The sequence below is a fragment of the Nicotiana tabacum genome, chromosome 10 (genome assembly GCF_000715075.1).
Source record: "Nicotiana tabacum cultivar K326 chromosome 10, ASM71507v2, whole genome shotgun sequence".
In the NCBI taxonomy this organism is placed as follows: Eukaryota; Viridiplantae; Streptophyta; class Magnoliopsida; order Solanales; family Solanaceae; genus Nicotiana; species Nicotiana tabacum.
In genome coordinates, this window is record NC_134089.1 from 58,734,109 (window position 1) to 58,759,916 (window position 25,808).

The 25,808-nt window shown below is 39.5% G+C and overlaps 1 protein-coding gene and 1 long non-coding RNA gene across 2 annotated transcripts in view; both read right to left on the reverse strand.

Moving 5' to 3' along the window:
- Positions 1-433: 433 nt before the first annotated feature.
- On the reverse strand, positions 434-21,372 carry LOC107797440 (uncharacterized). The gene is made up of 3 exons (XR_001650692.2): positions 21,096-21,372; positions 10,352-10,420; positions 434-701 (listed from the first exon to the last, which is right to left on the reverse strand). It is a non-coding gene; the product is annotated as an uncharacterized LOC107797440 (long non-coding RNA).
- Positions 21,373-22,605: 1,233 nt separating this feature from the next.
- LOC142161590 (cinnamoyl-CoA reductase 1-like) overlaps positions 22,606-25,808 on the reverse strand; it is a 28,538-nt gene continuing 25,335 nt past the window's right edge. Inside the window, exons 4-6 of the mRNA XM_075222891.1 lie at positions 23,770-23,932; positions 23,356-23,542; positions 22,606-22,897 (exon numbers count right to left, since the gene is read on the reverse strand). Of these exons, the coding sequence (XP_075078992.1) occupies positions 22,753-22,897; positions 23,356-23,542; positions 23,770-23,932 (495 nt within the window). The 3' untranslated portion in view covers positions 22,606-22,752. The remainder of the gene's footprint in view (positions 22,898-23,355; positions 23,543-23,769; positions 23,933-25,808) is intronic.

Sequence of the window (25,808 nt, forward strand, 5' to 3'; positions counted from 1 at the left end):
AAAATGGGTGATCACATACACTGGAGGGATGGATCCAAATTCATGCGCCCGAGCATTATAGCTCCGTAATTAATCATCAATCTCATGAATGAACCATCGTATCATAATCATAACTACAAAATGTTCCGTCGTGCCCACCTCAGTCCATATCAGAGAACCATAATGTAGGGTTGTATGCATATAAACAAGAGATAAGCATGTATGATGAATATAAATATAGAGATAAACATGTAGAGATGTATGCATGTAAACAAAGTATGACTACTGCCACGACCAAAAACTATAATAGGTCGCGATGGCGTCCAACGCCATCGTTTGGCGAGCCCACACGTGAACCTCCAATTTAATTATCCCTTTTTAACTTTAAAAAAAATAGAAGTTTTCTTTTAAAACACCGAAACTTATTTCTCAAAAGTATCAAGCATGATAAATATATAAAACATAGTGATAGTAATAATAAGTACCACAGTACATAAATGCTAGAAGCCCCCAAAACTCGGTGCCACAAGTGTATGAGCAATCTAGAGATTTATACAAAACTAATACAACTATTGTCTGAAGTATAATAGACAGAAATAATAAACAAAGTAGAGGGAGGCTCCGCTGCTGCAGATCGAAGCAAGGCAAGCAGCTCACCACTAAGTCTCTGTGGAAATGCAGCTACGCGCCCGTATGACCATTGATAGTACATGTCTCAGTACCTGAACATTCAGTACAAAAGTATAGTGTGAGTACGTAAAATAATTCGTACCCAGTAAGTATCTAGTCTAACCTCGAAGAAGTAGTGACGAGGGGTCGACTTGACACTTACTAGTGGTCAAAGAGTAATAGAAATACATAAAATAGGCATGGAGGATGTACAACAAGTAGCAACGAAACATACATTTATAGTAATTCACAACATGAGTTTATACCAAATCACTAAACATGTCATAACCGGCCTTGAAGGTGCTAACTCAACTATTACCGAACCAAATCCAGTCTCAAGTATTAAGCATGAATCTGCAGAGCCGAACAGCCCGATCCCATATTAATAGTGATACTCATTACTACCAAGGCAAAAAGGCCTGATCCGTAATTTAAAACATTGCAGAGGCGAATGACCCAATCCCATAAGAGTAGAGAAAATTACCTCGCTCGCGAAAATACATGTGAGTCGAGAAGACACGAATCCATAATTCATAAAATATTTCCCAATTTTCCAAAGTAAGAGGCTAAATCAGTATCTTTATTCAAATCCTCAATCTCAGTCATAATTAAGGAAATCAATACACATGATAAATACAAATAGCACAGCTAAGGCATGATGTGAATCTAAGTCTACCCGGATATAATATGAATATAGCTATGTACGGACTCTCGTCACCTTATGCGTACATAGCTCCACACAATGAGTATCACACAACATTTAATACACCTAAGGGGATAAATTTCTTCTTACAAGGTTAGGCAAGAGACTTACCTCGCACCCAAGCCCTCAATCCGGCTCTTTAACCTCACTAAAACTCCTCAAATAACGCCAAGCAACTTGACACCAGTGATGTTGATGAAAATCCCCCATAAAATGCTCTCAAATTTACCCAAGACCAAGTGAAAATGAGATAAAAGAGACTAAGTCCCATAATAAATTCAAGTCTTCTCAGTGATTCCTTCTTCGTGATCGCGAAGGCCAATTCTCGCCACTGCCAAAAATCCTTTTCGTGTTCGCGAGCTGGAGTCGCGTTGGGGATGAATCACTATCCAACCTTCCACGTTCCTGATCCCTAGGTCACATTCACGTAGGCCAAAAGCCTCCTTGCCCAGCTGCTTTATTTCCCATACGCGATCGTGGATGGGACTCCGCATTTGTGAAACACTGCCAGGTCCACCTTTGTGATCGCGGACCCTTCTTCGCGTTAACAAAGAGCAATCATCTGCCCCTCCAAATACCCTTCTTTGCATCGCGGGATTATCTTCGCGATCGCGAAGCACACCAGCAGTTTTCAGCCTAGTTCAAACATGTTCCGGGTGGTCTGAAACACACCTGAGCCACCCAGGACCCTATCCAAATGCACCAACAAGTCCATAAACATATTACGGACTTAATAGAAACCTCGGAACACATAAAACAACACCAAAATCAAGAATCGCGCCTCAAAACCTCATTAATCAACTTCTAAGTTTCAAACTAATTTCATCCAACTTCGAACGCGTCAAAACATACTTAGACAACTCGGAATGATGCCAAATTTTACGCATAAGTCATAAATCATAATACGAACCTATTCTAATATTCAGAATTCCAAACAGACATTGATAACATCAAAATCCACATCAAGTAAAACTTAAAAAATTCTAAAACCTTCAAAATGCTAACTTTCAATAATAAGCGCCGAAATTCTCCCGGCCTACCCGAAACTCAATTTGAACATATTCCCAAGTACAAAATCATCATACAAACCTAATGGAGCCTTCAAATATCAATACCGAGGTTATCTACTAAAAGTGTTGACTCAGGGTAAACTTAGCCACCTTAGGCCACTATTATGGAACTAAGTGTTCCGAATTCAACCCGAACACTTCCAAAGCCAAACCAACCATCCCCGCAAGTTATAAAATAGTAAAAAACACATATGGGAAGTCTTAAAAAGGGAAATGGGGATTTATAAAGCAAAAAAGGACATGTCGAATCGTTACATCCTCCACCTCTTAAACAAATGTTCATCTTCATACGGGTCTAGAATCATACTTGGAGTGCTGAATAAGTGTGGATATTTGCTCTATATGTCCTCCTCGGCCTCCCAATTCGTCTCCTTGATTGGATGAACCCTTTACTGGACGTTCACTGCAGAAATCTTCTTAGACCTCAACTGGCAAACCTGCTTGTAAACAATGGCAACTAGCTCCTCCTCGTAGCCCAAGCTCTCATCCTGCTGAAATGTGTCATAATCTAACACATGCGGCCTGTCGGCATGGTACTTCCGGAGCATAGACACATTGAAGATCCGTTGAACTCCCGATAGACTGGGAGGCAAGCAAGCTCATAAGCAACCTCCCCAACTCGCTTTAACACCTCAAATGGGCCAATAAACCTCATACTCAACTTGCCTTTCTTTCCGAACCTCATGATACCCTTCATTGGCGAGACCTTCAAGAGAACTTTCTCGCCCACCATAAATGATAAATCACACGCTTTCTGATATGTGTAGCTCTTCTGTCCGGACTGTGCTATGTGAAGTCACTCCTAAATAAACTTTACCTTATCCAAGGCATCCTTTACCAAGTAAGTACCATATAACCTAGCCTCGTTGGGCTCAAACCAACCGATGGGGGGACGACATCACGGACCATATAAAGCCTCTAATAGAGCCATCTAAATGTTAGAATGATTACTGTTGTTATAAGCAAACTCAGCCAAGGGTAAGAATCTATCCCCCTACCCTCCGAAGTCAATAAAACATTCTCTAATCATATCCTCTAGAATCTGAACCGTCCACTCTGACTGCCTGTTGGCCTGTGAATGAAAAGTTGTGCTGAGCTCTAACCGCTTACCTAACTAACTCTGTACTGCTCTCCAGAAGTGTGAAGTAAACTAAGGGACTCTATCTAAAATGATAGAAATAGGTACACCATGCAGTCGGACAATCTCCCGAATATAAATCTGGGCCAACCTCTCCGAAGAGTACGTAGTCACCACCAGAATAAAGTTTGCGGACCTGCTCAGTGTGTCGACAATGACCCAAATAGAATCGAACTTCCTCAACGTCCACGACAACCCAACTATAAAATCCATTGTGATGTGCTCTCACTTCCACTCCGGTATAACCATCTGCTGAAGTAGGCCGTCTGGCCTCTGGTGCTCATACTTGACCTGTAGGCAATTTAGACATCTCGCCGCATACGATGTCCTTCTTCATCCGATGCCACCAGTAATGCTCCCTCAGGTCACATTACATCTTTGTAGCACCTGAATGAATAGAATACTGCGAACTATGTGCCTCTTCTAAATTTGTCTCCCCTAGACCATCAATATTAGGAACATATAAGCAACCCTAGAGTCGCAAAACACCATCATCACTGATAGTAACCTTCTTGGCATCACCCCGTAGCATCGTCTTCCTAAGGACCAGCAAGTGTGGATCATCATACTGGTGATCCTTAATCCGCTTGAATAAAGAAGACTGAGCCACAACACATGCAAGAACTCGGTTGGGCTCTAAAATATCCAACCTCACAAGTCTATTAGCTAAGGACTGAATGTCCAAGGCCAATGGCCTCTCCTCTACTGAAATGAATGCCAAACTAACCATACTCTCAGCCTTTCTCCTCAGGGCATCCGCAACCACATTCATCTTGCCCGGATGATAAAGGATAATGATATCGTAATCCTTCAATAACTCAAGCCATTTGCGCTATCTCAAATTAAAATCCATATGCCTAAACAAATGCTACAAATTGCGATAATCATTGTAAACCTCACAGAACACCCCATAAAGAGAATGTTTCCAGATCTTGAGAGCATGAACTATCGCGGCAAACTTCAAATCATGTATCGGGTAATTCTTCTTATGGGGCTTCAGCTGACGTGAAGCATATTCAATAACTCGCCCCTCCTACATCAATACACAACCCAGGCCAACGTGTGAAGCATCACAATACATAGTATACATCCCTGAATCGGAAGGCAACACTAACACCAGCGTTATAGTCAAAGCGGTCTTGAGCTTCTGAAAAATTTCCTTGCAATCATCGGACAATCTGAACGGAGCACCCTTATGGGTTAATCTATTCAAAAGTGTTGCAATAGACGATAAGCCCTCCATAAACCGATGATAATAACTTGCTAACCCCAAGGAACTCTTGATCTCGATCACTGTGGTAGGACAAGGCCAACTCTGAACTGCCTCGACCTTCCTAGGATCCACCTTAATACCCTCACCTGATACACCATGCCCCAAGAAAGCAACGGAGTCTAACCAGAACTCGCACGTGGAGAATTTAGTATGTAGCTTCTGTTCCCGCAATGTCTGAAGCACTAACCTTGAATGTTACTCGTGCTCCTTTATACTATGCGAGTAGATCAATATGTCATCAATGAAGACAATGACAAATGAGTCAAGATATGTCCTGAACACCTGATTCATCAAATCCATAAATGCCATCAAGGCGTTAGTCAAGTCGAAGGACATCAGTTAAAACTCGTAGTGCCCATACCTAGTCCAAAAAGCCGTCTTCAAAACATTTGAAGCACGAATCTTCAGCTGATGATACCCAGATCTCAAGGAGATCTTAGAGAACACCCTGACACATTGGAACTGGTCAAACATTATCAATACGTGGAAGTAGGTACTTATTTTTTTATGGTGACTTTGTTCAACGGGTGGTAATCAATGCACATCTGCATACTCTTATCCTTCTTCTTCACAAATAACAGTGGTGTGTTCGAAACACTTGCCTGATAACCCCTTCTCAAGCAACTATTGAAGCTACTCCTTTAACTCCCTCAACCCTTTTTAGCCATGCGGTAAGTTGAAGTAGAGATAGGCTGGGTGGCTGGCACCAAATCAACACAGACGAACCCCTCTACATTAATCAAGGCAACTCAGGCATCGCCAAGGTAACAGTCTTGGCATGGGAATAAAAAATGGCACCTCAAAATCAACTATCTCGAGTAATAGAAGATCCACTCTAGTCTCAAAACCACAGAAAGTCACCACATAGGACTGGTAGACGCGATCCACAATAACAGAATCACCCACTAGCATGGACACATATATAAGAACACCCAAGGACTCGCGAGATACATCTAGATATGGAGAAAATAGAGAATAAACATAGGAATAAGTAGACCATGGATCAAATAATACGGAGGCATCCCTATCGCAGACAGAAATAGTACCTATGATCACTGCATCAGAGCCAGATGCCTCTGGCCTGGCTTGGGAAAGTATTAAATCTAGCCAAAGCACCACTTGACCAGCATCCACCTCTAGGGAAACCCTTACCCACCTGCCCTCTGCCTCTAGCCGGCCGGCCGGTGTGGTAGTTGGTGCAGTAATCATGGGCAGATGATCCAGCTGCATGGATTTTCCCCGAACATAAAACCTCTTCACGTGGCCAAACTCCCCGCACTCAAAACAACCCTTGGGAGTAGTGGACTGCTGACCTGAAGTCTGACCCTGATGGTCCTAATACCCACTGGAGGAGCCCTGAATAGTCAGCAGATGGTAAGTACTCTCTGGAAAACCACTGAAGTAGGGTTGTGCTAGAGCACTCTAAATAGGTGATGGTGCTGAATGCATGGGCCTGCTAGGCTGGCCCCTAACAAACTGACCTCTGGCCCCAGGTGGGGTACAACTGAACCCACCAAACTGTCGGGGTCAGTTATCCCTCGGCGCAAACTCTCTATTGCAGTTGCAGATATGCTCAATCCTCCGAGCTATATCCACAACCTGATGAAAGGGAGTCCCCATCTTTGCCTCACGAGCCATAGAAACCTAGTTCTTAGGGTACAGATCAGCAATGAACCTCCGCACCCTCTTTGTGTCTATGGGGAGTATGATAGTTGCATGTTGGGACAAGTCAATGAATCTCGCCTCGTAGTCAGTCACAAACATATGACCCTGACAGAGTCACTCAAACTGACCCCATATCTCCTCTCTCTCTAAAGGTGGTATGTACTTCTCCAAGAACAGATGTGTGAATTGATCCCAAGTCAAGGGAGGTGAACCTGTTGGCTTGCTAAGAAGGTAAGCCTCCCGCCATCTGCGGCCCTTGCCCTCAAGATGAAAGGTGGTGAAGCCCACCCCGTTGGACTCCAATATCCCCATGTTATGTAGCTTATCCTTCCACCGATCAATGAAATACTGTATGTTCTCTGACCACTCACCCCCTAACGTTAGGGGGCGTAGCCTAGTCCATCTGTCCAACCACTTCTACTTCTCAACAGTCGCGACTGGCACAGGCTCTGGCATAGCCACTTCAACTGGCTGGACCCTATCCATAGGTAGTGCACATGGGGTCTAATAAATGGCAGCAACGTGCCCTGGAACCTGAGAGGTAGGGGTCTATGCTCCCCTCTCCCGCCTAGGATGTGGCTGGGTCCGTTGGAAATAAATCAGTCTGTGTCATAGAGTCCATGAACCGCAATATACGGCCCATGACCTCCTGAAATCCCGCAGTCATGAAATCTACTAGGGCTGACTCAGTTGTAGGAACCTCATCATGTTCCTCAATAATAGGATCCTCCACTGGATCCACTAGAGGTACAACAAAATCAACTCTGGGATGCCCTCGTCCTCTAACAGGAGTTAGAGCCCTCCCTGACCTCGACCTCTAGCAATGGGGGAAGCATCTCCTCTACCGCCTAGTACATCTACTATGAGCGTTCTCACAAATACAAAGATACTCACCACAATATCAAATGCATGATAGGATATGAAGAAAGAGAGATTTCCTAACACCTTATAGCCTCTCAAATATAAGTACGGACGTTTCTGCACCAATCCGTAAGACTCTACTAGGCATCATCATGACTCGTGAAACCTATGTGAACCTAAAGCTCTGATACCAAGCTGTAAAGACCCAAAACCTATAATAGGTCGCGATGGCGCCTCACGCCACCATTAGGCAAGCCCACACGTGAACCTCCAATTTAATTATCCCTTTTTAACTTTAACAAAACAGAAGTTACCTTTTACAGCACCGAATTAGGTAAGATCTCATGCAACCATACAAACTTCTTTCTCAAAAATATCAAGCAAGAAAAATACATAAACCATATTCATGGTAATAATAACTACCACGGAACATAAATGCTAGAAGCCTACAAAACCTAGTGCCACAAGTGCATGAGCAATCTAAAGATTTATACAAAACTAATACAACTACTATATAAAGTATAATAGACAAAAATAGTAAACAAGGTAGAGGGAGACTCTGGTGCTGCAGATCGAAGCAAGGCAAGCAGCTCACCCCCAAGTCTCTGTGGAAGTGCGGCTATGCGCCCATGTGACCAGTGGTAGTAACTGTCTCAGTACCTCCACATTAAATGCAGAAGTGTAGTGTGAGTATGTAAAACAACGTGTACCTAGTAAGTATCTAGTCTAACCTCAAAGAAGTGGTGACGAAGAGTCGACTTGACACTTACTAGTGGTCAAACAATAATAGAAATACATAAAGTAGACATGGAGGATGTACAATAAGTAGCAAAAAATAGATAAAAACATTTATAGTAATTCCCTACATGAGTCTATATTAAATTACTAAACATGTCATAACTTGACTTGAAGGCACTAACTCAACTACTATCGAACCAAATTCAGTCTCAAGTATTATGACACGAATATATTGAGGCGAACGGCCCGATCCCATAGGAATAGTGATACTCAATACTGCCGATGTTAACGGTCCGATCCCATAAGAATAGTGTTACCGTACTGCCGAGGCGAATGACCTGATCCCATATGAGCAATTTAAAACACTGTCGAGGTGAATGGCTTAATCCCATGAGTAGAGAAATTTACCTCGCTCATGAAATTACATGCGAGTCGAGAAGACACGGATCCATAGTTCATCAAATATTTCCCAATTTTCGAAAGTACTAGGCTAATTCAGTATCTTTATTCTAATCCTCAATCTCAGTCATAATCAAGGAAATCAATACATATGATAAATCCAAATAGCACAACTAAGGCAATGTGAATCTAAGTCTACTCGATCATAACATGAATATAGCTATATACGGACTCTCATCACCTCGTGCGTACATAGCTCCCCACAACAAGTAGCAAACAATAGTTAATACACCTAAAGGGATTTCCCTTTTACAAGGTTAGTCAAGAGACCTACCTCGCTCCCAAGTCCTCAATCCGGCTCTATAACCTCACTAGAACTTTTCAAATGATGCCGAGTAAACCGAAACTCGTGATGTTGATAAAATCCCCCATAAAATTCTCTCAAATTCACCCAAGAACAAGTGAAAAATGAGAGAAATGATACTAAGTCCCGTAATAAATTCAATTCTGCCAAGTGATTCCTTCTCCGCGATCTCGAAAAATGTCTTGCGATCATGAAGTCCAATTCCTGCCACTGCCAAAAATCCTCTTCACGTTTGTGACCTGGAGGTCGTGTTCATGATGAATCACTTCCCAACCTTCCCCGTTCGTGATCCCCAGGTCGCGTTCACGTAGACCAAAGGCCTCCTTGCCTAGCTACTCCATTTCCCCCACACGATCGTGGATGGGCTTCTACGTTCGTGAAGTACTGCCAGTTCCACCTTCGCGATCGCGGACCCTTCTTCGCGTTCGCAAAGGGCAATTAGATTCCTCTCCAAATCACCTTCTTCGCGATCGCGAAGCACACTAGCAGTTTTTAGCCTAGTTCAAATATGCTCTGGGTGGTCCAAAACACACCTGAGCCACCTGGGACCCATTCCAAATGCACCAATAAGTCCATAAACATATAGCGGATTTACTCGAAGCCTTAGAATACATAAAACAACACTTAAATCAAGATCACGCCTCAAAACCTCATTAATCAACTTCTAAGATTCAAATTAATTTCATCCAACTTCGAATGCGTCGAAACATACTTAGACAACTCAAAATGATGGCAAATTTTATGCACAAGTCATAATCACAATATGAACCTATTCCAAGGTTTGGAATCCCAAATGGACATCGATAACACCAAAATCCACATCAAGCCAAACTTAAGAAATTCTAAAACCATCAAAATGCCAATTTTCAACAATAAGCGTCGAAATGCTCCCGGCCCACTCAAAACTCAATCCGAATATATGTCCAAGTCCAAAAATCAACATATGAACCTATCAGTACCTTCAAAACTTGATTCCGATGTCATGTACTAAAAGTATTGTCTCAAGTCTAACTTGGCCATCTTAGGCCACTATTATGGAACTAAATATTCCGAATTCAACCCAAACCCTTTCAAAGACAAATCAACTATTCCTGTAAGTCATAAAATAGTAAAACCACAAAGTCTTAAATAGGGAAACGAGAATCTATAAAGCAAAACGACCAGTCGGATCGTTACAACTACCGCTATAATACGTTATCCAACATACAAAATATTTCATCATAATTATAAACAAGTCAAAACCCTAGACATTATTTATAGCATGAATAAGGATACTCGAGTAGTCATACAAAAAGATATGGCATGTTACAAGTAGAACATATATCAAAATAAGACATATAGAAGCCTAAAATCTACCTCAAATATGGTATAACTTTGGTATCCGTATATATGCTCGTCACCTCGCATATACGTTACCCCTAAACACGTAGCATGTAGCACATAAGTCCATTTTAGGAATGATTTCCTTAGTCAAGGTAGTTAGGATACTTACCTTCTCTAGATTAGGCTTCAACCTTTCAAATGCCTTTTCCTCTATCCTCGACCTCCAAATGATCAAAATCTAGGTGAAAAATACTCAACGACGTCAAATAAAGCTATAAAAATAAACTCCAAATGATAAAGATTTGATCTTTAATAAAATCTCAAAAGTAAATAAAATTCAATCTCATGCCCACATGGTCAAAACCCAAGAGCAAAGTCGAATTTCGTGATCCATAACCTCACGAGTCCAAATATATAATTAATTTTTAAATTCGAGTCCTAATTGATGTTCAAACCCTCAAAATATACTTTCTTAATTTTTAAGTGAAAATCCTCTTTTGCACTTTTAGATTCCTTGATTTAAAAGACAAAATCAATAATAGATCCAAGTAATAACTATAGATTTAGATTAGGATTTCTTACCCCAGCTATTTAGATGAAATTTCCTTCATAAATTCTCCCAAATTCGTAATGTGTAGCTCACAAAATGATAAAACAAAGTCTATGCACGAAATTGGACTATTTATGCAAAACTACAAAATTGATCTGGTGCCACAATGAGTGCACCACCATCATTTGCGACAGTAGGTGTAGTATGCCTACTACCGTGCTTGGCCTATGTGCGAGAGTAGGTGCGCCACACTTGTTATTCTCTGCTACAATTTTTCTACAATCTCGTTTCAAACTCCCTAGAACACCCTAAGAACTCACCCGAGCCCCTTAACATCCCTTCAAACCACCCCGACTAGTTCATATACCTTACACAAACTTTCCCAAGGGCTCAAATCATATATGAAAATATCACATCTAAGAATTAAGGTCCAAAACAAATCATGAATTATCCTAAGTTCTTTAAATTTCAATGTTCACAAAATATGTCTCAATCACGCTCGAACCCCTTGGGTGCTCAATCGAACATACATACAAGTCCAAAATATCATACAAACCTATCGGAGCCTTCAAATCACCAATTCAAGCTTGTTAATCCAAAATATTAACTTGGTCAACTCTCTTAAACTTTAAGCCCCTAGTTTAGGATCTAAGTGTTCCAAATTACTCTCGTACTTCTCAGGATCTAAACCAACTATACTTGACAAGTCATAAAACCCTAAATAAATTTACGAGAAGTCTCAAATAGGAAAATGGAATTCAAGAACTCAAAACGATCGGTTGCTTTATTACAAATCTCCCGTGTGTCTTTATTGTCACACTGTTCTTATAAGGTCATTAAACCTAGGATGCTCTGTAATATTGGTAAAGAATTTGAAAGGCCTTGGATACAACTGAATTTTCTGGCAGCATTATAGGAAAAAAGGAGAATGATTTGTGGGTTGAGGAAATTTGCCTCAATATGCCCATATTGTTGTATCCATTGAAAATTTCTCAAGGCTCAATCTATCTTATTATACACTCTATTGTCGGTGTCCTACTTATTATACCAAGTGAAGTATCATTCCCTACATCATAGAGAAGTTAACTAGAGGGTATCAAGCAGTCATTGGAACCCTTGAATTTCTTGTTGAGTCATAGGTAAACAAATTTTATCCTTAGATGTTAAGACATTGTTGAAGTCTCCACACAACAACCAAGGAGTCTGCACTTGAGATTTTTTGTTGAATAAGTTCTCTCCACAGTATGTGCCTTAGCTGGAGTTCATTATTTGCATACACCATTCTAGGACAAACATAGAATGGGTTATCCTCTACTAGGCAATAAATAAATTGCTCTTTGATATTTAGAACCTACACATTTGGGTGGCCTTTCCATAAGACCTGAATCCTACCAGCATTAGGGTAGTTGCAGCATACATTCCATTCCTTTGCTATATTTTGAATAGTTCTCTTAGATATGTTTCTCTTAACTCTTATCTCTATATATCCAAATAGGTCCACTTTATTTCTAAATAGAAAGAACCTCACCTCATTTACTTTTTCTTTAGCTGGAACAAAAATTTTCCAGCCATGTGACTGTCTAGTCCTTCATTTCTTATCAATATGGTGAGCTAATCTGCAATACTTAGCTTTAAGAAAATCAGCCCACAATCTATGACAATCACTAAATCTCTGCCACTTTTTAATAGCCAAATCATTTCTAATATCCTCCATTTATCTCAAGCATGGCCCAACTTACAATGTTAGGAAGCACATATAAGCCCATGAACTCCAATGATATTTTTAATCCACAAAAATCTAGCAAGTTGTCTCTCAATTTGCTTGAAAGTAGTCTTAGGAGGTTCTGTTGCAGCTAGAAAATTCAAAGATTGAGACTACAAGACACGCATGATCAATATGGCTCTCTCCCACATATAATAACTTACCATACCAACATGTTATCCTTCTAATGATTTTGGTGACCAGATCATTGAAAGTAGAGATCTTCTTCCTCCTTATATATAGTGGACATCCTAAGTATTTAATATGAAATTTATCGCATTTGTAACTAGTAATTGCTTTAGTTTTTATGATCTAAGATGCAAAAAAAATAGACAATAGAAAATAGCTCTTTTCATCATTAATCTTTTGGCCAGAGTGTAATAATTCGGCCGGTCGTTTTGTGTATTTAAGTCCCGTTTTTCCTTTTGAAATTCTCGTATGTGTATTTGTTATTATTTAACTTGTGGGTTGGTTGGTTTTGTTCGGGGAGGTTTTGGATTGAATTGGAACACCTAGTTCCTAGTATGGAAGCTTAAGTTGTGAGGATTGACCAAGGTTTGACTTTTATGAAAATGATCCTAGAATGGTATTTTGATGGTTCCAATAGGTTCGTATGGTGATCTTAGACTTAAGCGTCTCCTCGGATTTGAATTCTGAGGTTCCTAGGACAATTTGGCTCTTCTTATCGAAGGTTGATAATTTAAAGGTTTAGAAATTTCACAAGTTTGAATACGGGTTGACTTTGTGGATATCAAATATAGACTTTGGTCTTCGGGACTTGAAATAAGTTCGTTTTGTTACTTGGAACTTGTGTGTAAAGTTTGGTGTCATTCCGAGTTGATTTAGTAGAAATTGGACGCTTGGTAGTGATTTTAGTTGTTCTTGAATTTTATATTTTGCATGATGCATTTCGATGTTTGATTCATGGGTTTATACATTATTTTGGTGTTTTGAGCTCGCGGGCAAATTCATATGAGGTTTCTAGACTTGTGTGGATATTTGGTGTGGATCCCCGAGGGCTCGGGTGAGTTTCGGACGTGTTTCAGAGTGTTACGGGCTTGCCTTAGTTTTCTGGTACTGTCAAACTCGTATTTGCAAAGGTCTGCTCGCACTTGCGGTGGCCTTATCTCATTTGCGAAGCAGGGGCTTCCTGGGGGACCTCACAAATGTGAGGAGTTGGTCGCATTTGTGATAGTTGACTAGGAAGTTGGGACTTCACTTTTGCGAAGTCTTCATCGCATTTGCGATGGGGGATGGGAGCAGTGGAACTTCGCATTTGTGAAGTTCTTGATCGCAATTGCGACATTCTTTGGGTTGGGCAGTCTTCGTATTTGTGATCCATTGGTCGCATTTTCGAACCTTAGGTCACAAATGCGACATCTCCAGCTCGTTTATAGCTGGTTATTTCGGGATTTAGTCTCATTTTATGACATTTTAAGCCTTAGACTTGGTGGGAGTCAGTTTTTGAAGTGGATTTTCACACATAGCTATTGGGTAAGTGATTTTCACTTAGTTTTGATATTATAACTTGATTCCATATAGATTTTAACATAAAAATCATGGAATTTGAAAAGAATATTTGGGAATTTTTTACTATATATTGATAGTCTAGATCTACCCCTCGACTTGGTTTTTGGATTCGTGGGGTTATAGATAGTATAGATCTACCCCTCGACTCAGTTTTTGACCGGACGAGCCAGGGGTTGACTTTTCGACAATTAGGTAAAGATTGGGCCTTTGTTGTTTGGAATTGATTTCTTTAGCATTGTTTGATGTTATTGAGTCATTTCTTGCTAGATTTGAGTCGGACGGAGGTGAATTTTAAAGGAAAAGAATTTTGCAATATTGAATTAGCTTGTTGAGATATGTATCTTGCCTAACCTTGTGTGGGGATACACCCCTAAGATTTGGCCTTAATTTCCTAGTTGTGTTATGTGAAAGGCGACGCATACACGAGCTGACGAGTATGTACACGGGCGTATGTGTGGTTTATGACCGAATTAGGCCTTAGGCTATTTATACGCATTTGGGGTTGTTCTCTATATGAAACATGCTTAATCCCTTTGTGACTACAAGATCATGATCACTAAATTTGATTTTGCCATAGTCATGTTTTATTGTTGAACACTCGTCCGCACTTTTATGTTATTGTCATATGTCCTTGTGCACTTTGTTATTAAGTTGTGAGATTATATCTTGATAAAACTTTAGGTATTGTTGGTTTTGTGATATTGTGACATATGTTCGGTTGCAGCAAAGTGAGCAAAATAAAATGGCCCATGGTCAAGAAGCTGCTCAATTGCACTAAAAGCTTCAAGAGGTGAAGGCTAAGTAGGTCAGGTTACATGATGTTATGATTACTACTCCCAAGCGTGAGTCAGCCTCGGAGGATCAAATAAATAACTTGAAGGCAGAGCTGACCTCCAAAACCGAGGAAGCCAATGTTGCCGAGGAGAAGAGGGATCGACTGGAGGAGAGGCTAAAGAGGTCGATGGACCAAAACCAGCTCCATTCGTCGACGAATGTTGAGCTCGATGCTCACCTCGGTGCCCTGAGATCCAAGAGAGACGACCTCCAGGACAAAATTGAAAAGTTTCAGGAACAGCTCCAGGACTAAGAGGATTCCCTTGTATTTGAGAAGACTATTCAATATACCATATAAGGAGGAAGACCTTGAAGAGGAAAAAGTGGGCATTGCTAATATAGATGATTGCATTGCCTAGGTCCGAGAACTGGAGCTGTCTGCTCGAGAACACCTTGCCCCTCATCCCACTGCAACTGACTCCATGAGTACCATTCTGAGTACTCGAGAACTGAAGGGGAGATTGAAAAATATGAGGATGAAGTCCAAGAACCGGAGGCTGATCCACCTTCCTCCATTAGGAGAGATGCAGATCCCTCCCTTTCTTCGAGCTCCAGCGGCAATGATGCTTAGTTTCTTTTTTCTCTTCTTTTTTTACTTTGTAATCATGTCAAACTTTTTACCAAGTTTGACATTTTGATGAATAAAGAATATTTTTGCTTAAGTGTTGTGCAAAATGCATTTCTTCAGTGTCGAATTAGTTAAAGCTTTAGGTATGCTTTCATCTGATAGCTTTTAATTCCGGGCAAAAATTCTTCAGGATTCAACCCTTTACTTTGAAGGTTTCATAAGAGAGGTCCATCTTATATTTATGGTGCTCTTAAATAGGATGTCTCATGTTCGTTCTGACACAAGCATTTGAAGTTTTTGTTAACTTTCAAATGATAAAATCAGCTCATCATTTAAACAAGAAATAAAATTAAAAAAAGGACTTTATTTTATTCCTTCTAACTTTAAAAGTACACGAGCATTCATCTCCTAAAGGAAAAAACTGTCAATACATGTGGCTAACTTGTATAACTTATTTTTACGGGGCTGGTTATGCAGTCCCTGGCTCTGATGAGACATTATTATTCCCGGTTCTAGCAGTCCCCGATTTTCGTGGCATTCATTGTTGTCGTATCTTATACTATCCCCCCTTGTATTCCTAATGTGAAATATGTGAATTGGAACACTTGAAGTCTTGCTTCGTTGGTTGAAACACTTGTGAATGGTTAAATAATCTTTCGTCAGTATTGATAGGATCCAGAGCTTCCGCACCATATACGAGAGAGAAAGGTGTTTCTCCCGTGCTTGACTTCATTGTTGTCCGGTATGCCCATAGTACACCCAGTAGCTCTTCAGGCCATTTGCCTTTAGCAGCTTCTAGCTTCTTTTTAAGGTTCTGGATAATCACCTTATTTGTTGATTCTTCATGTACATTAGCACTTGGATGGTATAGAGAAGATGTAATTCTCTTGATTTTCAAACCTTCCAAAACTTTTATGACTTTTGAGCCTACAAAGCCCGTTGTCACAAGCAATTTCCTTTGGTATTCTGAATCAGCTGATTATATGGTCCCATATGAAGTCCATCACTTCGCGTTCACCGATCTTTTGGTAAGGACCTGCTTCAACCCATTTAGAGAAGTAGTCCCGGTGGTAGAGAACCAACTATTTCCATTCCCCATTTCATGAATGGCCACGGGAACAACATCGAGTGCAAGAGTTCTGCTGGTTGATGCACCAGTTGTGCATGGCGTTGACATCTGTTGCATTTCTATACGAATGCCTTTGCTTCCTGCTCCATTCGGGGCCAATAGTAACCTATCTTAACCAGCTTTACACCTAATGAATCTGCATTGGAATGGTTCCCGCAAATACCTTCATGGACTTCTCTCATCATGTAGTCCTCCTTTGAGGCTCCCAAGCATCGAGCCAATGGTCCTTGGTATCATCTTCTATATAATTGCCCATACACGAGGCAGTAGCGGGCAGCTTTGGTTCGTAGTACCCGGGATGCCTTCAGGTCTTCAAGTAATTTTCCATGGCAAATATATTCGACGAACTTATTCCTCCAGTCCCGGACTAAGTTAGTTGAGTTGAACTCACAGTAATTGTCCACGTGCAATACCAAGTGCAGAAGTTAGACTATTATACTGGAGTTAGATCTTTTCATCTGCGTTGATGACCCCAAATTAGCCAATGCGTCTGCTTCCACATTTTCTTCTCTCGGAATGTGTATGATCGACCATTCCCTGAATCGTGCTAGCAATGCTTGAACCGTATACACATATTGTTGCATGTGTTCTTCTTTTGTGTCAAAAATCCCGTACACTTGGTTTATTACCAACTGGGAATCACATTTGATGTCGATGACCTTGGAGCCAAGTCCTCGGGCCAGTTCAAATCATTCTTCTTCTCGAACCAAAACAACACTTAACTACTTCCGATACCGCTAGATATATAAGTAGTTGTTCGCCTTGCCCCAATTTTGATATTAACGGGGGGCTGGACATGTACCTTTTTAAAATCCTTCAGTTCCTGCTAGCATTCGGGAGTCCACTTGAAATTATTCTTCTTTTTCAGAAGTGAGAAGAAGTGATGATATTTTTCCGAGGATCTTGAGATGAACTTGCTTAAAGCGGCCAACCTTCCGGTTAACCATTGTACCTTTTTACGCTCTTTAGCTGATCTGAATGTCTTCGATTGTTTTGATTTTATCAGGAATCACCTCGATCCCTCTTTGCGACCCCAAGAACTTACCGGAACCAACCACGAACGCACATTTTTCTGGGTTAAGCTTCATGTTGTATTTTCTTAGAATGTTAATGGTATCTTGGAGGTGTTTCAAGTGATCTCGTGCATCTAAAGACTTCACTAAAATGTCATAGATATATACTTCCATTGTTTTGCCTATTTGTTTCTTGAAACATTTTGTTAACGAGCCTTTGATAAGTGGCTCCGGCGTTCTTAAGCCCAAATAGTATCACATTATAATAGTATGTGCCAAAATTCATTATGAAAGAAGTTTTTTCCTGATCCCCCGAGTTCATTTTGATTTGATTGTACCCGGAGTAAGCATCAAGAAAACTCATCAACTCGTGCCCGGCCGTAGCATCAATCAATTGATCAATGTTTGGTGAACGAGTCTTTAGGGCACGCCTTATCTGTTTGGTCTCCTCTTATCTTTTTGATTCCTTCCGGGATTGGGAATTTCAGTAGTTGATGATATATTGAGGGCACAGCCTTCATCTTGTGTATCCACGGCCTCTCGAGGGTTACGTTGTAGCCCACGTCATATCTACCACTTCGAATAAGGTAGTTTTACCCCCTCAGCGTTCATGGACAGCAGGATCTCACCTCAGGCTGTCACACTTGTCAAGTTGAACACAACTAAGAGTTTTGTCGCCGGTATGATGCTTCCGGTCAACTTTGCTTGCTCCAACACTCTTCATTGGATGATGTTGGCTGACTTCCTAGGTCAACCAAAACACGCTTAATTTTGAAATCTAAAACATTAAGAGAGATTACCAGAGCGTCATTATGTGTAAAGAGTCCATCAGCGTCTTCCTCCATGAAGGTGATATCATCTTTTGTGAGTCGTCGATATCTTCGTTTTCTTGGCCGCCAAGAAGGTTACACCATTGATTTCTTTCCCTCCAAAAATCATTTTGATAGTTAGCTGAGGAGAGTCTTCTACCACTTTTGAAGGCTCCAAATTGTCCCGGCTCAGCCGTAGTTATTTTTGGATTGATCGCTTAAAATTCCCTGAGATGGCCATTCTTAAACAATGTCACCACCTCTTCTCGTAAATGCCGGTAGTCCCCATTGTTTGGGTGTGAGTCCCATGATATTCACACCCCAAGTTGGGATCCCTTTAGCTAGGATCGGATCTGATTGGCTTCGGGAATCGCGCTTCTTTGATATTCCTCATCATCGACACCAACTCCATTGTGCTGATGTTGAAGTTATAATGTGGTAACCTGGGATATGTGGAATCCCGGGTCCCCAATACCTCTTTTCCTTGTAATTACCTGTTGGTCCGGCCATGGCTGATTCTTATATCGGGAATGAACCTGTCCTAGGACCAAAACCCTTTGTTGTTGCGTCCATCGGTTCTTTCATGCGGCAATAAATGACATTTAGAAGACCGTCGATCCGCATCGAAGTCACTTTTAAACTTGTCTTGGTTTTTGTCTCGGTCTCGTCCCTTGGTTAACATCGAGAACCCGATTTGATCGTCTTTTATTCTTATTTTTGACTCATAACAGTTATAGACATCCGCCCATGTGGTTGTTGGGAATTCGAGCAGTCTTTCCTTCAAATTTTGGGAGGCGTCAGAGCTTCGCGGATTCAAACCCTTTATGAACGCCTCCACTGCCCACTCATTTGGTACAGTTGGTAGTAGCATCCTCTCTTTCTAGAATTGGATCATGAATTCTCGCAAATTTTGGACTCACCTTGCACAATCCTGAATATGTTTGCCTTTCTGGCTTGGACCTTTTTTGCCCCGACATGGTCCTTAATAAATGAATCTGCAAGCATTTCAAAAGAGTCAATTGAATGTTCGAGTAAGAATGATTACCATGTCAAAGCCCCCTTTGCAAGGGTTTCATCAAACTTCTTCAATAAGACCGATTCGATCTCATATTGAGCCAAATTGTTCCCTTTCATAGCCATGGTGTAGGTTGTGATGTGCTCCTGTGAATCCGAAGTCCCATCGTATTTTGGTATGTCCAGCATCTTGAAGCTATTCAGAATTAACTCTGGCATTGCACTCGGCATAAATGGCAATTGCATGTATTTTTCGAATCTGGGCCTTTCAGAACTGGTGGTGCGCCCGAAATATTATCCATTTGGGCATAAAACTCCTTCGCATTTTCATCCATCCGTTTGTTCATTTCCCTTATGGACCTCATGAGCTCGGTTTTGAAGGGGTCATTTTCGTTGTCATTCCCAGATCCACTACTGGTCCCTCCGGCACCATCGAAACCTCCCTCCCTCCTTGGGGTGTTATTATCGACTCTTTGAGTCGTTTGATTTGCAGGAGCACTAGGAGGAACCGAGCCCCTTCCGTTTGTAATATTGGAAGTACCTGATAACGTTTGTTTTAACTTCGTCATTACCTGGTCCTGCCTTGAGAGATGACTCATTATTGCCTTCTGCTGTTCTCTTAAGATTTTATCTGTTTCCACGACATGTTCTTCTATTGCGTCATCGGGAGTTGAGCTCTCGCACATGTCGGAGGTATTTCCCTTGACGAATCGGGGTTGTTTCATCCCCTTCGTTACAGGTGTCACTGATTGAATCTTCATGTTGAGGCAAATCTCTGTGACCCTCAACGTTGTGTGTGATTTTGACATCATTAGCTGCCATTTCTAATTTCTTGCTAGGGAAAAATCAAACATGTTAGTAACAAACGTAAGGATCAAAGCAATTACACAATTGTCTAAGCCCCACAGTAAGCGCCAAACTATTTACCCGCAAAACGGTACAATTAAATTTGTTACGTAGTTTATAGACAAGAGAACTGATTTGATCCAAAAACGATAAAGAAATAAGATAAAAATAAGACTTAGCAATAGAAATTAAAGAAGATGACAAGCCTAGCTCCGAGCGCAATATCTCCATGAAAAAAATAAAAGCAATGACAAAGAGAAAATAAAGTTGTTTAATTGAGAGCGAAAGTAAAATATAGCATGTGTTTCTCCCAGAATTTCGTGTGTTACAATGGCTGTTGAGTCTGCTATTTATAGTTATACCTAGGGAAACAAGATCCTATGATCAAGCCCCACTTAAATGATATTAAAGAAGTCATTAATAAATATGTAACGACAGGTCATGAATACAAAATTCTCTGTAATGGTTGCTCATTAATGTTAGAGAATATTCTCTCATTGAATGCTATACGATGTCAAATACTCGATTTGTTCTCGTTGAACATGCTCCCTTCGGATTTACCCAATGTCGATTGCAGTTGTTGTTCCCGGTATTTATTGTTACATTACTCACCTTTTACCTGTCTTTGATTCCACATGTCATGCTATTATTCGATCATTTATTATAAACCAATTTTACCTCATACGTAATGGAAACGTGATTTCTAATCGGAAAAAGAAACTTACTATTACAAACAGAATTAAACCGGTAAGAGAAATAAATGATTAAACTCAATATCACAAGCAAGAGGAACTCACATTACTGTTCAAACATTCATCAAACCAAAGTCATATATTAATAACAGGGGAGGAAATGGACCTTAAAAGTGAATTTGGACTTTGATTCATCGATGACTTTGAAACTTAGACACCGACAAAACTGCGAACAAGACCTCAAATGAAATCCGACCGGATCACCGGAGACGAAAGGAATAAGGAGCTACATATATGTAGCTCTATGAGCTTTGGAGAGCAAGAAAGGAAAAAAAAGGTGTGAGTTATTATGGGTATAAATTAGCTCTGCACTAGTTTGCTCATAGAGCTACATATGGAATAAGGAGAAACGTGTGGTCCCTACCCAAACTAGTGCAGGTGTATGTGAAATTGTGAATTATGGGTATTAGTACGTGGGGGGAAATGATAAATATGGAGAAAATCCTAATAAAACTGAAAGATAAAATATATATCTCCAAAATGGAATCTGCGAGTCCATTGGAAGGAAATAATGCAGAATGTGAGGTGGCCAAAGTATATTGGTTCAAAGGATAAAGAATATGTGAATAAAATAAAATGAGAGGAAGGGCACGTGATTACAAGGAAACAGGAACACATGAAATACCATTTTCTTTTTTATCCTTTTTTTTAAAAAAAATAAGATATAATACTATTAAATTAAAATAGCAAGATCAAATACTAATTAATCAATGTTCATTTATTAAAACCTCTAACTTACAAATTACACTAAGCTATATAAATTATTTTTTGGAAACTTTTCTTTCTTTGTAAATGAAAATAAAACCTATAACTAAAATGTGACTCTTTTTATCATTTTCAATTTTCTTAAATAAAATCTATAAAAAGGTAAAACAAAAGCTAAAACATGTAAATTAAACTTAAAATTATTTACATACTAAAAAGTTGTGAAAAATCTAAATATGATCAAAAATTAGGTGCTCACAACAGGTATACATGGATATACATGTGATATACGTTTGATACAAAAATGATACATATATGATACATATTGTAATACACATATTATCTTTTTTCATGTTCATCTTCTACTTCGTATTTTCAATTCAAACAACTTCAAAACTCTACCGAAATCATCTCAAAATTAAAATTTAAACTCCTTAAGTTGTATTCAATCTTTCCCAACAACACCACTCAAAAGAAAGAAAAAATTTAATATCTTTTTGACTACAAAAGGCTAATTGGCTAATATTGATAATATTTTACAAATTGGCTAATTTTGTATTAACTTACTTAGGGATGACATAACTGGTAATGTCCCTTATTATTTATTTAGAAAGCTTAGATTCAAAATATTTGACATTTTGAAAAACAAAAAGTCATTAATCACTTTTTTGTCTTATGATTATCTAAAGTCTTCATTGAAGGATATACAAGAACCTTGAAAGACAAATATAATATGGATCAGGAGTATGTCCCTAAAGTGCACCAAAACCCTCGTAAACTACTTTTGTTTGGATAGTGGAAACTTAACACTTAAAAACTATCATTTGTAGTTCGTTGCCCCTCTAACTAATTAAAAGGTAGCCACGAAGCCACTGTCATTAGAATGTTGTTATATCTAAGAACATAACAGGTGTTGCAACTTGTGACTTTGTTGTTTTATTTCAAGATCATGACTTGAAATGACAAATCACGTCATCCGTTCCAGCAGTAGGAAATAGGTCAAATTACAGCTAGTACGAGTTGATGAACATGTACAGAACAGGGACAGCTATGGACATTTAAGAAATAAAGCCCTTGATCTTCAAACTCTCAACAGAGTCCCTAATTATTTGCTCCATGTCTATAAATTGTAGTCCCAAATCCATCAACTTCTTACCTCCATCCTTGGCCCTTAATAGTCCAGGTTGAGTATCTTTTGGCAACCTGATCAAGACGAGCAAAATAACTAATTTTTTACCACAAACTCAAAGAGGATTTTTCCAGTGTTTTTTAATTTTATAGCCCAAAGTTTGTATTTTTTGAAAAAGAAACGAAGGAAAAACTACTAATAAGCAGTAAGAGCAAGTCATGGCAGACGGTATTCAACCTCGAAGAAAATCGAAGATGGAAGCTCATTTGAAGGGAAATCCACAATTAACAAGTGAAATTATGTATAGTTTGTACATTTACTTCAGAAACAACATGTGAAGCAGGAATGAAGAACAAATTAATATTCAGAAAAGTCTCAGTTATTAAAGCAGATTAGATAGATTAATGAAGGACTTTTGAAAATTTCTTTTGTGGAGGGTGGATAAGGAAAAGGGATAGCGAATGCCTGCAGCTCTAGGATCACACAAAATTCAAGTTTACTAGGCAAACAAGGTTAGATTAAAAAGTATTACCGAGGAACGTTATATTCAGGGTAAAGCTCTGCAACCTTAGCGGCAAAGTCACCATAGTGAGTTATGGCTTCAACACACATGTGCCTTCCTTTTGCTGAATTGTTTTCATAAACAAGAATATGAGCTAATGCCACATCCTTGACATGGACTAATCCCATAAAGAAATCTTCATATGTAGCGGTGCAGCCTAAGCATAAATAAAATGACAAGGCATGTCATGTTGAGGACACCACCAACAAAGTTTCATAACTAAATACCCATCAAAAGCTTTAAGAAATAGACCAGTAGGTGGCAATATAATAATGAACTGATTCTTTTAATTGAAGAGGATAAAAATGGGAAGGACAATCTACCCCATTCTAGGTACAGAGAGACATGTTAAACCTAGCAGTAGAGATCATTACTCAATGTTACCTTGAAGAAGACGAAGCATCATGAGCATGCTGGCATTAAGAGTTGGTGGGAGCATGGGACCCATTACAGTTCCTGGATTCACCACAACAATATCCAAATCTTTTTCCTTGGCAAATTCCCAAGAAGCTTTTTCAGCAAGTGTTTTTGATAAGGGATACCATACCTGAGGAACCAGTGCATTGTCACATTTAAATCGTAAATTGTAAATGTACAAGAAAGGTGCTTGTAGGGATACAAACTAAAGGCATATAACGATCATTTTTTTCTCGTCTTTCATGGCTGCTGTTGTGTATGCTTTATTAGTTTAATAGTTGAGTTGATAGAATAAGGGGTTTAAGAAGGTTAAACAACAGTATACATAGCAATATTTTCTCTTTATGAAGCTAAAATTCACTGATTCGATGAGGAAATCCCACATGCAAGATATAAATCAGAATAGAGAGTTATACATGAAAAAAGTATTCTTTTTTTTTTTGGGATAAGGTAAAGATTTTATTAAAGAAAACAGTATAAAAAAAATCGTATTCTCCACTAAGAACATACTGTATAGACACTTTTTTAAACATATGCTCCAAATGTGTAAAAGAACTATGAGGTTCCACTAACTTCTACAAGGTTATTTCCACTCTCCAAAAGCAATTCAGTTCCTCCGAATGGTCCATATGAGTGCCAAAGGAGCCTGTTCTCATCATACTCTTTTTCTCTGTCTCTTCTTTCTAAGCTTCCACCTCTAATGATTCATGACATCATCCATTCAACTCACAAAATATTCCATATTCTACACCATATATGTATGCAGTCGGACGATTCAGCAACAAATGGTTTACCCCTTCTTCTGCTTCCTGTCACATGAATTACCAACTGATAGTCTGTCCTCCCCTTCCTAAATCCTCTTTTATCAGAGTGGCTTCCCGCGGCTTCCCGCGCTGGCTACTGTTTAGAAAAAGTCCAATTTTCTCAATGCTCTGGGATCCAAATTGAGGAGCGAGAAGAGCAATACTCCCTCCGTTCTAGTTCTAATTTATATTAACCTGTTTGACTAGGCACGAAGTTTAAGAAAAAATGAAGACCGTTGGAATTTGTAGTCCTAAACAAGTCAAAAAGAGGCTCAGGGTATTTGTGTGGTTATAAAAGCTTCTCATTAAGGGTAGAATTGTAAGTTTAAGCAAAATAGTTATCAAATTTAGAAAGGGGTCATTCTTTTTGGAACGGACCAAAAAGGAAATAGGTTCACATAAACTGGAACAGAGAGTATATTATAAATTGACTTTGTAGAGAAATACCATCCTCCTGCCCTTCCATCTCCCTGCTTTCTCTCTCTGAGTGATATTTTTTGCTTCTATAACAATCCAATCAAGAAATTCAGCTCATCAATTTCCCAATTCTATAAGGTTCAGGTCGATAAGATTCCTCCGCCCTGTTTTTTACCAATTTGTGTGATTGCTGCTGTTTGCCGGCTAAACATATTGAAAATGGATCAGATAGCTTTACATGAAGAGACATCACCATATCATCTTTATTTCCAAAAGTGATTTTAGCTCCATTGCCAATTTTAAAACTGATATTCCTGTAAAAATTCTCTTATACTTCCATTATACTCTTCCACAGAGCTGCTTTACACAGCAAAATGATCTGCTTAGTCCTCCAACCCACCATTTGGACTCCATATTTCTCACCAATAACTTTTCTCCATAAAGTTTGATCCTCCATTTGAAACTTCCAAAAACACTTCCCTAGTAAAACTTAGTTGAACACTCAAGTCTCTAATCCCTAACCCCCTATCTATTGGAGAATTAATTCTTCCCCAATCAATTAGGTAGTACTTCTTAACTTTCTTATTCTAGTCCCACAAAATAGTTCATTGCAATCACTTAATATTTTTGTCATGGCCACTGGTACAGACATTTGAGAGATGTAGTAAGTGGCACAAAAAATGTCATAGAGAGTGGCAATGGAGATCCACAGCAGATCACACAAAGTGATATTGGTGATAAAGATTCTTATTATGCCATCTTTTATGTACCTGCAGCATTGTCCTG